Raw genomic sequence first — 15,123 nt, forward strand, 5'->3', positions numbered from 1 at the left:
GCACCGCTCCCTGCGCTGTACACAAAGGTTAGGAAATGTTGCAGAAGGTGCATTGTTTCTGCAAACACAACCAGATGACAGAAATCATTTGGAAAGTTTCTAAGATGTTAAAGTTTTCAAGTAGTTTGGTGTGGAATACATTTGAAATACTAGATTTTACAAAATGCTTCATACAACAAGATAAAAGCAAATGAGAACACACAGTATTTCCCCAAATCAGCAGGTTATATCAGCGCAGTCTTACCTGTACTGATCACTGAACTCAAAGAGTTAAAGTAGAGAGGCGTCTCCGGATTCACAAAGTCTGAATGAAGACGGCACACTGAGACTAAAAAGCTCTCCACACTTCTTACATTCATCTCCCATGATACAGTGTTCAAGTGGGAGTGTTCAAACACACGCACGAACGCATGCACACACACACCGAAAAGCAGTGCCTTAAACAGTACCTCATACAGTGAAATGATTAAACACATAGTGTGAGTGCGTGAAATACATTGCACTATATCAGTATTTCTTTAAATGTCTGCACATAGTTCTGTCTGAAGAGGCTCTGTTAGTGAGATGTGTTTTCTTTGTGTGTGTGTTTTTTTTTTTTTAAATACCTCATCCTAATGACCTAATCAGGCTGATTTACTCAGTGTAGTTGTAGGAGACACTGTGCTCCTGGGTGCCTTGTGGATTAAAATAAAATAAAAACAGATAACATGATGCATTCTTTTGGCCAACCAAAGACAAGTTGTACATCTGGGAAGTCAGTTTCAACAAAGCAATGCATTTTGTAAGACAATTTGCATTAACCTCTAGCATTCTATTTTAACTTCTGAGGTTGAGCCATCAATAACAGCTACTGTACTTTAACTGTGTCAGTTTGTAGAATTACCATAGATACTGCAGGTGGCATCTAGTTTTTTTCTAGTTTGGCTATATATTGAAATTAATCAGCAGGCAGCCATAGTGACATTTCTGTATGTAGCTTAGCATTAGTCAACAGTAGTCGATTCCATATCTTGCTTTGTTGTGTGGATTTAGTGACCGGACAAGGTGAATGGTCCATCAGTACATGCAGAATGCTCCTGCATGAAGCACACCTCCTCTGTGTGATATGAAAGGAGAGCATCCCCATCAATGACAATTTCCATTCTATAAACCTTTAGCTGTGTCCCAATTCAATACTGCTTTCTAATTTTAGGCAGGTGTGGTGTCTGTTGTGTATTCACACCGGAAAATAGACAATATTAATGTACAACAGGAAGTTTTTAACTGGGTATAAAACAGAGCTAAAGATAATATCAGCGAGAATATTTGCTATTTTTATTTGGTTATTCAAAATGGTCTGATTCCCCGCTAAATCAGGCAATTTTTTTTTACGGTACGCAAAGATCCAACAGAATGTTTACATTTCCCCAGGCAAAGTTTTACAGTGAGTAGTACGTTAAAATTAAGCAGGAGGAGATTTATCTATTTGGAACTGTATTTGTGATATATTTTGTGACTATGACTGATACTGATCAGCAAGAAGAAAACGAAAATAATTGCCTGAAGAACAAAAAAAAGGGACAGTGATAAAGCACAGGCGAAAACATCAGGAAACCTCGGTCAGTCAATCAACAGATGGAAAAAATTGGGATTTGAAAGGATTCAAAAGCTGATTTGGAATCCTGAACTGGCCCTCTTCCTCCAAGACAGGTATGTAATATGTCTATTTTATTTGGCTGTGTGTAGTCCATGGAGCTCTACGTCACGGTGGACATTAATGTAATACTACTGGCTACTATCTTGCTACCGAACTATATCTTGCTGTTGGCTTATTATGATTATTATAATTTCCTGTAAGTACTAAAAGTTTTAGTATCACTAAAAGGACCCTGTGTATAATGTACTGCCTGAGCACTTTGAGCACTGGCTGCTGACATTAATTCAGGCTGATGATAGCCACCTTCACCACGAAGAAGGAAACTAGAAACAAGACAACTCAAAAGAGATTTTGGGTGGAGTATGATTGTCCAAAAGCTAATTCTTAGAGCAAGGTTGGGACACGTGGATCAAATGTTATGTCACTTTAACATGTGATCTGAGAGGTATCAGTGGTTATTCATATTTTTATCAGATATTTAACAACTGTAAACGTACCTTCTCTCGCTCAATCAACCACAGTTTTTTTCTGAACAGAAAGTGATGGCTGATATTGTCTCACCTCTCTCGCTGACACTTTCAATCTCAGCATCCTCACAGCTGCTGTACTCAGGCGTGGTCCCTCCCTCCTCCTCTGAACTGCTGACGCTGGTTTGCCTTTTCCCTCCGGCCCCCAGCCCTCGTTTCGACTTGTAGGGCCTCGGTGGCGGCGGACGTAGAGATTCCGATTGGTCAGAACTTAACGAATCATTGCGCAGCATGCTCTCAGCCTTCTCCCGTTTGGTCCGTCTCACTATGGGTACCTGGCCAGGGGCTGAGCCAGGGCCCAAACCAGGAGGCTCTCTGAGTTCAGGGGGAGGGGCTTGTTGAGGAATGGTGTGTTCATGTGGCCCACAAACCCCACCCACCGTCCTCTGACCAGGCCGCACGCTATCCCCAACATCCCCTACTACGCCCATGCCACGACCCTGCATGGGCACAGGGTGGCCCCGGCCTCCAGGAGGGACCGGCCCTGCTTGGCGAGAGGGGGCACCGCTGTGGTGCATGTGGTGGTAGCCCCCCTCTTCTGTCCGTCTTACTACAACACCTCCTCCCACAGGATCGTGCTCCAGAGAGCGTCCCTTTGTCAGCCGCCGGCTTTCCCTGCGCTCCCTGGACTCCCCCCGGAGATCCCGGTCCATGGAGACCTGGGTCTGCAGTCTAGGTTGACCCGGCCGGCGTTCTCCCCGACCAGTTCCCCCGCCTCCCCTTCCATTTCTCCTGGGGAGCAATCAATATGGGGATAGAGAGACAAAAAGAATAGGTGAGAGATGTTAACAGAACAAGTATTTCAACACGGTGGTCGTGTATTTCCATGCTTGGAGAATTGTTGTGTAAGATTAACCTCAATCTAGAGTTGTAGTCAAGACCGCACAAATCGAGACCAAGTCAAGACCAAGACTTTAAGGTGCTGAGACCAAGTCGAGACCAAGACCAGTGCCCCACATTACATGACATACAATAAAATGTAGAACAAGATCATAGGTGCTTCCCAAATTGATCTGATCCATATTCCCATTAAAACACCCACATACAAACACTAAGAGCTGAAATCAACGTAAATTGTAAATCATTACGTGTGGATTTTAAGGTAAATTGTTTAGTTAATGTAGCGGTGTAGATGTTATTTGAGAGACCCCAATGTATTTGACTGCTTTTAGCGTATATGTCCCTTAATAACATAACTGTTTCCTCATATTAACTAATACCAGTGGCGGGGTTTTGCTTCTGTTACCATGTTATTGTTAATTAGTTTCCACTAATAGAAAGTCACGAGCAGAAACACATTCTACTATGCAGTGTTTTGGAACTGACTGCAGTCTTCCATTACACTCAGAACGGCATAGGAAACAACGCCACAGACTGCTTGCTGAAGAGACATAATGCACCACTGTATAAAAGAAGCAAACGATGAATGCAGGACATAATGCTCAATAACACAAATATTAACATAGTTTGCAAGGACTGCTTTCTTTCTGGTTGGCTGACAGAGCGCAGTTTAAAAAGGGGCACTCCATCAATTTCACACATAAAGATCACGTGACTAGTCATGGTTAGTCCTTCTCTGGCTCTGGAGGAGCTTTCTAGAGTCTAATAACCCAGATGATGTCACAGTGATGTCATTGGGGTTATCTCGTCTTGGGTTTGGAGCCTACTAATTTATTTCTTTTTATATATAGTCTGCATAATAATGTGGGGTTTTGAAAGAAATAAGCATTTACCTGGCAGGGAGCATCTAAAGACAGACATTATGAGCTGCGTTATGAGATTTGTAGTGTCTACTGTTGTTGAAGCTTCACCCATACTAGGGACTAAGAGACACAATATCTTGGCCTACTCTGCTTCAATTTTGTTCATTTTTAATATGTCTCTTAGATCCCCCAACTTTATGGAAGTGCCATGCTAAATCACTGGAGGCAACAAACACAAGTAACAGCAAGTCATTTTAGGTGCAGTGTATTTATTCTCTTCTTCTGATTAATTGTTGCTCTTAAGTGTAAGTAAGTCTTCAAGCTAGTGATCAGTAGCCGTTCTTCAAGAAACCAGTGAATTTATTTTCCTTTTCTTTGAAACTGTCTGCCTTTTTTATATTTCTTAAAACGTTCCAGGTGATAATCTCCCATTTTTGAGGTGTTTATTTATTTGATGTTTATTTGTATAGGGACAATACGCCACACACCACAGCATTTATAGTCCAAGCTGATATGCAGTGCCTTTCCCTAGATTGATCATTTGCTTAGGCCTTCACCAAACCTTAAACCAACTGAACATCTATGGGAGACTTTGTTGCGATGGCAATTTTACATGTTTAGCTAGAGTTGCAACGTAACATCTTTTCTAAGCCTGTGCGCAGCTGGACGTTAGGCAGCTCTAATCAATGAAATCGATGATAAAATGTATTAGGCGATTCACTTTGAGATGAGGGAGCAACACTCACACGTGGTCCTTAAATAAGGTTTCAATGGCAAAATAAGATTTAAAGTCCATCACTGGTGCAGCCTGTGAGAAAACAGGAAATAATGTTCTTCCTTTGTATCATTACTTTTCAACTCCAATCCCGCTCCCTCTCGCGTACCAGGTGCAAGCATTCTAGCGCTTTCTGAAAATGCTCTGTCATGTCTGAAAAAGCCCTAACAGACATTTATGTAATAGACACCTATGTCTGGATGGCAAAAATCCATTACATTAACAGATAGATAAAGCCAGCAACGTTACATATTCCATGTCTGAAAAGGGCTTTAGACAGCACTCTCGCCAAATGAGGGGAATATCTTTTGGAAGAATGCCATCCCTCCATTAGAGTTCCAGTCCCACATTATGTTGGGGTTTTCTTTAGTTTGTCACACACTTGTACATGTCTTTAGTTGCATAGATAAAAAAAAATGTAAAAGGTTTTCAGCCATATTGGCATTACTTTGCTAGGACAACAACACACCTCCTGTGGCAGATTAAATGGTTGCACGTTATTGCATGATATGTTGCTAAACGCATATAGGGTATGATAAGGTTCATGTATCACTAAAGTAAAACAAATATGTCATTAGTTTATTCACATCTGCCAAATATGTTGTATGCTTTGTCTTATAGCACAGGTTCGACCACATTGCTTCAGCTTACGTGTCTCGTGGTGGCTCACTACGTGACCGAGCGTCGATGCCAGGTGTTGTCCCAGGTGCGCCGGGTCGGGTGGGGTCTTGGTTTGCGGTGATGGAGCCCGGGGGTGCTTGGGAGCGAGACCGGAAATTCTTGTCACCTGGAGTTTGGCACACAGATGGCTCGCTGACGGCTGAACCGAGGCCAGAGAGTTTCCCAGCCGGCCCAGTGAACCACTCGCCTGGCTTGGTCAGGATCTCCTGCTGCTTCCGGCAGTTATTACACACCCAGATCACCTAGGGAAAAAAGGAGCACGGGTGGAGATTATAATCACAGCTTCATGATCAGCTAATCATATATACATGATGCACAACATAACATTACAGAGAACTGGCATGTTTTTCTGAGGTATTTAATGCAGCTGACATTAGTGCCACAATATTGTGTCCAACAGGAAGGAACTATTCTTTGCTGCAGCCTGTGAAAACCATCTCAACCAAGTACTTTGCCAACCACTAATCAGAGCCCCAGCTTCAATCGAAGTGTCAAACAGGAAATGGAACAATGCACTTCCTAAAGAGCTGCACTGCTGCCAATGAGTCGTCCAGAAAAAGGCTTTTATGGAAGCTTTTTAAGATCACTATCATGGCAGTTAGAGCAGGTAGCAGCTTGGTTTCCACTGTGGGCTGCTTCTGGTCTCCAAATCAAGCACACAGAGCCAAATGGATAATGAAAGGATATTCAGCTCGCTGCCAAAATAAATATCTCCCGTCCTCTTTCTTTCTATTTGTCGCATCGCACATATGCACGCTGGCTATACATTGGCTGTGTTCACACACTAGGGCTGAGAGTGTCCAAATTCAGATTTTCCCCCTCACATTTTGTGATCAGCGTGTACAGTCACATGTCCCGATCAGCTCCATTCACACTGCATAGCTCGATTCTCAATTCTGAAGTCCTGCCCAGATTTTCTTTTTTGAAAGACTATAGGTGTCTGTGCATACAGATGTCAACACATCGTGACAAACTCAATTTCAAGCAACAAATAAATTTTACACACACTACAGTATGTAGCTCTTTGTAACACACTCAACTTACTCTGTCTCTTTGGGTATGTTCCATTTGATATCTTTTGTACCACAAAAACTTTATTTATTTATTCCGGAGTTATAGAGGACCAGCAATACAAGTGTCAATACAATAACTACGCTTCAGCAATACACACATCCTTTTCAGAACTCCTTTTTGTTCATTTAACAGAACAAGCCAAACTTCTCAAACAAAGCAGTTTAGAGCTGAAACAATTAGTCAATTAACAAAAAAAAACAATCAGCCAAAATTTTGATAATCAATTAATTATTTATGTAAGAAAAAAAATTCACTTGAATGTGAATATTTGCTGATTTTCTTTTTTGACATGTTACAGACTTTACAATTAATCAATTTATCAAAAGTAAAGTTAGGCATTTTCAAGCTGATGTATAAATCAAGCTGATACAGAATGTAATATTATACTACTTTGGTGGAAATAGGAAAAACTGTATGTAAAAGTGTTTTTGAACTTAGAAATAGTAGTCAGACAATACTTCCTCGTCATTTCTGCAGCTTTTGACAGCATCTCACAGTTTTCCTCAGCAGACTGACTTTGCTCAGTTGTCAAGGATTTAGTCCTTGCTATTAGCGTACAAACACACGGACATCTTTTTTGTTCTTGCTTTGTTTGTACAAAAATTGTACAGTGATTTCTGCTTCCCAAAGACTGGCAACACTATAGAAATCTCCCTTTTTAACTTTATTACATTAAAAAAAAGAATAACGTTTCAGACCCAAATTGGTTATTCATCAGTCTTTTTACTAAATATTCTGAATATATATAATGTTGCTGTCCTCTATGAGCTTAGCAAACTCCATCCACCGAGCAGGACTGTGAGATATGATTGAAAGCTCCGCAAAAAGCTACAGAGACTGTAACAGGCCTCACCGTATTCAGCAAAAACAAAGGCATTGACTTATAGAGGACAAGATGATGATTCCTTTGCATGTTTAGATATACAATGTGCTGGTTGGACACATGTTAGATGCTTACATCTAAGAATGCTTACATACAATGCAATGCTTCCAAAATTTAGAAAGAACAAAACTAAATGTCTTTTGCCATTTTTAAAAATGCTTTTTATTTTTTTTCTCTTAGTGAATTGCGACAATTCTGATGTACAGCACCTTCGCTGACCAGGTGCTATCACAGAAGACAAAAACACACAACATCAGAAAGGATGTAATGAATTGGTCGACTCAAACATACACTCACTGAAATGCATTAAAAACAAATGTGACGTCTCTGATGACTGTTCCTCTGTGCGCGTGGCTTGTCAACATCGCTGTCAGTTCATATCGATAAGGGATGTGGGTTACAGCCTAGAATAGATATGAGGATTCATCGAGCAAGACAGAGCAGGGAATGAGGGCCTGCAGTGTGAACGCAGCAGTAGTCATAGTCCTGTGTTGACATCAGTGAAGAGGAAATGACAGGGGAAGTGAGGTTGGGCGGGAAATAAAGAGACAGTGAGAGGATGGAGGAAAGGGGGGGAGGGGGGTTAGACTCAGTCCCTCTCCTCCAGCCACCAGGGTTCTCATTACTCTTGAACACTCCCCAATGACTCTTTAAAGAGAGCTAAAATAAAACACTCTGGCATGGACACCCCACCTCCCCCCATATGCACCCCACCCCTTACCCTTCCTCTCTCCCTCCCTCCCCCTGGTCTCCTTCTCTCTTACCCCCCACCCCACCCCCACCCCACCCCCCCCCACCCCTTCCATTTCTCCCTCCTCCAGATTGCTTTTGATTAAAGCTACAAAAGCCGAGGAGAAAACAGCTTTACACCAACGCAGCTATATTTATCCTGCCAAACACCCCAGCACCACCAGGGAGGGAGGGAAAACGTGTGCTCGAACGCTCAAACATGCACACACACACACACACACACACACACACACATAGCAAAGAAAGCAAAACACTGCCTCATGTGGGACATTATAGCTTTGGTGAAAACATCCACCAATCTGTGATTTTCTGCAGCCAGACTGACGAGGTGGACGGCTGCCAGATCGACACTGCAGTGCTGGTCTACTCGTCCATACATTTACAGGCAGGCAGTGATGACGAGTTGCTATATGGGCACATGGGAATTTATTATTGTAGTTTCTGAATTGAATTCCTGCATAAAATTAAAAGGTATACGAGCTGCTCATACCAGCGTTGACAGAGGAACAACAGTGACCAAACAAATTAAATTACTTCTGGAAAAGTGTAATAAATGCACTTCAAAAAAAAAAATTTTATTTTTACATAACAAGGGCTGCAATTAACAATTATTTTCTTTGTCGTTTTTATAGAATTGTTTAGTTGGTGACATATGCCAAACACACACACAGTGACATCTTCAGATGACTAGTTGTGTTCATCCAACAGCTCTAAAGTCCAAAATATTATATTTACCACATAAAGAAATAAATTCTCACAAATGAGAAGCTGGAACCATCATTTATTAGACATTTCTGCTTGAAATTTTTTGAAAGTGTTGCAGATCTTCTGTCAATCAACTAATTGATTAAATTATTCTGTGGCAAATGTAGCTACTTAAATTTACTCAAGCACAACTTTGAGGTACTAGTAAATTGATACGGTAGGAAAAGCACAGGTGTAAATAAAATGAATGGCAGCTGCATTCCATTTAGCTGCTTCAGTTTCCTGGTCCTGGTATTTTGCACATCAGCTCGCTGTCACGCTGTCATGACTTGCAGAGAAACAGGTGTGCTTTTCCTACTATGACCAGTCAAACTGTATACTGTGAAAAAGGCCCAGAGAATATTTTGATATATAATCTATAATATAATGCATTGCTTACTGCCTAGAATATAAAGTAGTACTAGTATAGTCATTTGTAACAGCAGCGTTATTTAATTTAGCTTTAACTACAACATTTTCAAAGTGCTGTAATTAATACACAGACGTGTAACCAATGTCTTAAGTAACTAAAAGGCCATACTAAATAATAACTGCAAGTACTTCTAAGTACTTTTAAAAAGTATGTTTTCTTCTGAGTGCAGATTTTTTGTCTTACTTCTTACTTGAGGCATCTGAATAGTTCTTTAACAGTGACAGCAGTACAAGCAACACAACAAATAACCTCAGAAAGTTAAGCAGCACAGATAACTGCAGAACATGCAACTGCACTGCGTGTAAAGCAGAATGGATCATTTGTTAATAAAATGAGGATCTAAAAATACGCCAGACCCATCACCTGAAGTGTCACTTAACATTGAAACCATGCAGCCATCTAGCAGCTGGGAAACATGAAGAAGGTGTTTGTATCTTACTGGCTTCCCATTACATTGTATGACTTCTGAATATCAATGTTCAGTTACCCTTTTCACTACAATATCCAGCCACCCACATGTAAAAGTGGTCTGAGGCCACTTCCACACTACTACTTTTTTGTTTTAAAATGAAAACGGTCTCCGTCCACACCAGTGTTTTAGAATTGATCTCTGTCTATATTAAAACCACTGAAAACACGCATTAAATTGTCTTTCACGTACACTGGGCGTGCATGTGCCAGTGTAAACACTACAGGAGGCAGACTGTCTAGCTCCGCTGTTGCAGAAGATTCGACGAACGAAGAACGTACTACTACAGATGAACGAAGAATAGCAACGGCGATAAACAACACCAGAGATGTTTTTGCATGGTCCGACAACAAGGTGGAACTGTTACTGACAGTAACACGGGACTACAAAGCAACTGTGGCGGCGGGAAACAGACAGTGACTCGGCGCAAAGCAAATACGGCGAATATTTACCGTTTTCAAACTTATCCGTTCTTCTCTAGGTGCTGTTTTAGTCTGGACGGCAGGTCCAAATGTAGCAAAAGTGCTGCATTTTAAAACAAAAATGTAGTAGTGTGGATGTAGCCATTAAATAAAGAAAAACAACCTTCTTAGGTGTTCTGATTCACCATTAGACAGAGCAAAAGTGATGGGTTTTAAAATGTAGCCTTAACACATAGCCTAATATTAACTTGCATAAAAATACAGTTACATTGGTTAACTATGTACTTCTTACACGCCTTTAAAACCGCACGTGCTTATGCAAATGTTAATTATTTAATTGATAAAAAGAGGTTGGTTAGCCCCAAACATGCTTACCAATTAGCTAACGTTAACGTTATATCAAGAAACCCATTAGACATGCAATTGTAGAGATTGCGTAAAGCACACATTATTGTTAGATAAATAACTAGAACCCTGCAACTATCTTATCTGACACAGGATAACAGGCGCCATTTGGCTGTTCACTTTACAAAACCAAGCAGGGGCCTTGGTTAATGTAACGTTACATTACATTACATTTTCTTTGGCAGAAGATATTTGGCACCTGATGACGACAATGATTTGATTGCTTTCATTATCATAATTTATCCTTTTGTTTACCTATTTACCTATGTATTTTTAAAATTAAATTCTGATTCATTATTTTTGTCATCAAAAGCAAAATCCTTTTCAAATAAATAAATGTGTGTCTGAAGACATCCAAACTATGAGGAATAAGTCCTGCCTCTTTTTCTCCTGCTCCGTCTTTCAGCAAATGTGTGTGCAAACACGCCATTTGCATTTGGCTCCCTTCATGACGTCATAAAGGGAACTGTTTAGCAAGACCTTCAGCACAGTTTACAGCTCCGCCCACTGAACACAACATGTACTGAAGACACCACTCTCAGCCATGTCCCCACCGTTCAACCTTTTTTTCCCAACACAAGAGGCCATTCCATCGCTAAGCTAGAGCTGGAGGTTGTTCAGTGTGTCTCGCAGAAAGTGCTTTTACTGCTATGAAGGAAAGTTAAATATTTCTGGTTTTACCTCTGATGTCCTCTGGCTGCTCTGCCTCAACTCTCTGTGATTTTAATGGACCAATAGCTGTACTTGCTGCTAATGCTACAGTTAAAAAAAGAAAAGAAAAAAGAACGATGAGCCGTTCCTCAGAAAGGAACAGAGCCATAAGATCCGGCTCCCTTCAAAGAGCCATAATTCTCCTCACTAGAAAACAGCTGAAACAGCACTGTTGATAGCAGTGAGAATGACTCAAAACGTTAAAGTTGTGGGCTGTAAAAAGAAAACAATGAGCTTAAAGATGCTAAAAAGCTCTGTAGAGGTGAGAGAGTTTCAGGTAATAACTTTCTGCTGGTTCACCACTAGAAGCAGCACTTCTCATATTACACAGTCAGTTGATTCACTGTTAACATAAGAATAATGATTAAATAAGTTTTAAATAAAGTGTAAAGTGTGCAGATATCTGTCTTTCTGTTTAAACTCCTGCACTACACCACTGTCAAACATTCATGATTGATGAGCGTCTAGCTTTTCCTGATCTAGCTTATTGTACAATACAACAAAAACTGGAACATATATGAAAATGATCTTGTTATCCATGTTCTGTTTGTTTTTTCCTTCAGACTAGGCAACATGAATAAGAGTCACTGCTTTTTGCATGCATGGCATGTCTCTGCGTATCTGCAACTGTAAATCTATACGGTAGAAAAATAACTCACATGAAATTGTTCAGTTGCTGAAAAATTATACTACTGAGTTAAATTTGCTAGTGGACTTGATAAAATTTTATTTACATATATGCACTTTTCATATGGAGGACGTCTACACCGTACTTTTTGTAATAATATTTACAGAGACTCAACAATTCCCACCATAAGCAAGCAGTTGGTAAAAGTGGCAAGGAAAAACTCCTTTTTAGCAGGTCTCAAGCAGAACCTAGACCTGGGGTGGGCGGTTGCAGGGAGGACTACACCATGTTTTGGATATATTGTCTCACCCGTCAGTTTTTTTTTTGGTGCACTCCTTTCTAAGCACATTTGACTCGCTGTTGGACCAGTTATTGTGTTTCACCTTTTGTGAGACGTTAGAGTGTGTTGATACCGCAGAACAAATGGCCAGTGTTGTGGAGATATGGAGCGGTGAGCTGTTGTTTTATAAGAGACTCACTTAATCCCATAGTAATCCCTGTATTAGATCACACTGTGATGATGGAACAAGCACCGGAGAGGAGGAACCGTAGGCAGGCACAGAGCAGCCTCACAGCGAGCTCACGCACACACACATACACACATATAGGCGGCCATATATACAATCACATATACGCATATGAGCAGCGATGCACACGTCTGCACACACACACAAACTGCAACAACAGCAATGTCTCACATGACCACAGTAAGAACCCCCCCCCCCCCCCCTCCGAGATGAGTTTGTGAGTGAAGGAGAGAGCCAGAGAGAGAGAGAATAGCTTCTCCACAGATGGAAACTAGGACACCAAACCCCTGTGTGTGTTTGTTTTGCGTCCTTCTGCATCTGCGTGTGTGTGTGTCCATCTGTGTATGTGTCTATTCCTGTCTGTCGAGGAGCTGGAGTGTGTATCCGCATGTGTGCATCATTGCTCATGTGTATATGGTGCGTTTGGGTGCCAGTGATTGTGTGTCATACAGTGCAACAATGAATAATCCAGTGGTGAAATCTTGGAGTTTGCGTAGCTAGGTGTTCGTTTCCTGGAGAGAGGAGGCCATTTGTGGAACGACAGACAGAGACATTCTATTTTTCTCTCAAGACAAAATAACTAGTGTATATCTACTGTATACATTGATCAGCCAAATGCATTTAGAAATATTGTTCCTGAAAAGATTGGCCAATCAGCAACATGGATCAAGATTAGTGAATCTGTTCTTGTTTTATTCGAAAAAAAAAAGCAAACCCATATGAACAAAACAGCTGGGAAAGGGTGCACAGTAAATGCCACAAATGCCAAAGGAGAAAGAGTTTGAGCTTTTTTTAATTTAAGCTACGTAACTAGCGTAACTAACTGATGTTACACACACACTTTTCCTAAACCTAACCAAAGTATGGCCGTTTCAAAATGTTAACCACATGTTTTATTTTGAAAGTTGTATATTTATTAATACTAACTTGGCCGGACGTCGCATATTAATTCTTACTAACTTAACCGTGGAGCGCTGCACATGCAAAAACAACACCAAATGGTTACCCAGGGTGTTAAAAAGCGATGTCAATGGGTTTTGACCGCTTGGCCCACATGTGACGAGTTGGTAGTGAGACCAGGTTGCTGACTGATCCTGTTGGGGAAATCAAAACAGCCATGTGGTCTTTGCGAACACAGTTATATCTGTATGTACACCTGTTTCCTCCGTGACATATCATCTACTGGTCATGACACAAGAACATGAGGATGGACAGAAATCTACAACTTATTATTTCTTGGTTACGTTCTGCACATGCATATAACAGTTCACAGACCATTGTATGAACAGTGGCCTTGCAGGGTCCAGAAAGGGTCAGCTGCCTCTTCAGGGTAAATCCCAGCACCTTGTTGTCAAGCTCATTAGCAGCTTCTACGTTCGGCTAATTAACAACCACTCCCACAACCTCTGGGGAGGAAGGAGGCGTGTCTGTTCCATTCAGTCACATCCGTCGTAGGAAAACCAGAAATCAGTCAGCCCAGTTACTCTGCACTTCTAGTTTTTGTACTGTACAATACTCCAGGCAGCATAACAGCCTCGCCCTTAACTTAGGGAATAGTAAAGAAATAGTTACACATTTTGGAAAATAAGCTTATTCACTTTTTTTCTTACAGCGAGATGAGAAGATTGATACTACTCTGGTGTTTGTGCGTCAACTGTGGCCCTAGTGTCAGGAAGCAATGAGCCTATAGCTTAGAATAAAGACTGGAAGTGAAGGGAAACAAAGAGCAGGGCTCTGAGTGTTTAAAATTACACCTACCAGCACCTCTTAAGCTCGCTAATTAACATGTTGCATCTTGTTTGTTTTATCTGTGCACAAACAGAAATGTGAAAATGTGCAGTTTACTGTGAACACAAGACTCCAGCAGGCCACTGTGCCTAGCTGTTGTTTGCAAAAATGACTATTTGTGGATTTATCACGGCACGTGGCCTGGCTCTGTCTCAAAGTTACTGTCCCTGCCTGTTGTTCACCAAGAAGTGTTGGAGCACATACGCCTGCTAAAGCCACAAATCAGCATTTTTACAGCTCTGTTTGAGCACAGATTAAACAATGAAGGTATGAAGTGTTAATAGGAGAGCTTTAGTGGTGCTGGTACAGTTGGTTCATTTGTAAACTTTAGATACTGCTTCCAGTCTTCATACTAAGCTAGGTTAATTATCTCCCAACCCAAGCTGCACACACAATGCACATGATAGTAGTATCAATCTTCTCATCCACATAAAGTGAATAAACACAATGCCTTTGAAGAAAGGCAATTATCAGACCAAAAATGTACATTTGCATCCTATTAGGCACCAACATCTCCAGAAATGGGTTGTAACATATGAACTCTTCCAAGTTGTTGTTGTCATTCTGACCATTACTCTCCAATTACATGAAATCAGAGTCTGTCGCTTCTTCTTTCTATCTCTCCAGCCGGCAGCCAGACCTTACAGTGTGCACTAAACATGATCTACTGTCAGGTAACACTTCCAGCCACCATTAGACTTAATGCTTTTGCCACAGATTGGGCTAAAACACACTGAACGCCTGCCGCCTAACAGGCGAAACAAATACCACAATTACCCTTAGGGAGAGGAGGGGAGTGGGAGGAGGGGCGTGACCAGGAAGTAGCATCAGCCAATGACAGCTTGACGTATGGCACCGGCAGCATGCGAGGCGGGCGCCGTAACCGAGGGCGTCAATAAATCCTGCGCTAAGGATGAAAGACTGCCATAAAGGAGATTAGTGTCCACACCATCTAATGAGGTACTAT

At 41.2% G+C, this 15,123-nt stretch overlaps 1 protein-coding gene across 8 annotated transcripts in view; it reads right to left on the bottom strand.

Moving 5' to 3' along the window:
• Positions 1 to 15,123, bottom strand: part of LOC119917560 (regulating synaptic membrane exocytosis protein 1-like) — a 98,862-nt gene that overhangs the window by 42,958 nt on the left and 40,781 nt on the right. For all 8 annotated transcript variants that reach the window (XM_038737936.1, XM_038737938.1, XM_038737937.1 and 5 more), the window contains 2 exons: positions 5,293 to 5,564; positions 2,198 to 2,895 (listed from right to left, as the gene is read on the bottom strand). In XM_038737936.1, coding sequence (XP_038593864.1) covers positions 2,198 to 2,895; positions 5,293 to 5,564 — 970 coding nt within the window. The remainder of the gene's footprint in view (positions 1 to 2,197; positions 2,896 to 5,292; positions 5,565 to 15,123) is intronic.

Source organism: Micropterus salmoides, unplaced genomic scaffold, assembly GCF_014851395.1.
Source record: "Micropterus salmoides isolate LMB-PRFRI ecotype aquatic unplaced genomic scaffold, ASM1485139v1 Ms_hic_scaffold_22, whole genome shotgun sequence".
Taxonomy (NCBI): Eukaryota; Metazoa; Chordata; class Actinopteri; order Centrarchiformes; family Centrarchidae; genus Micropterus; species Micropterus salmoides.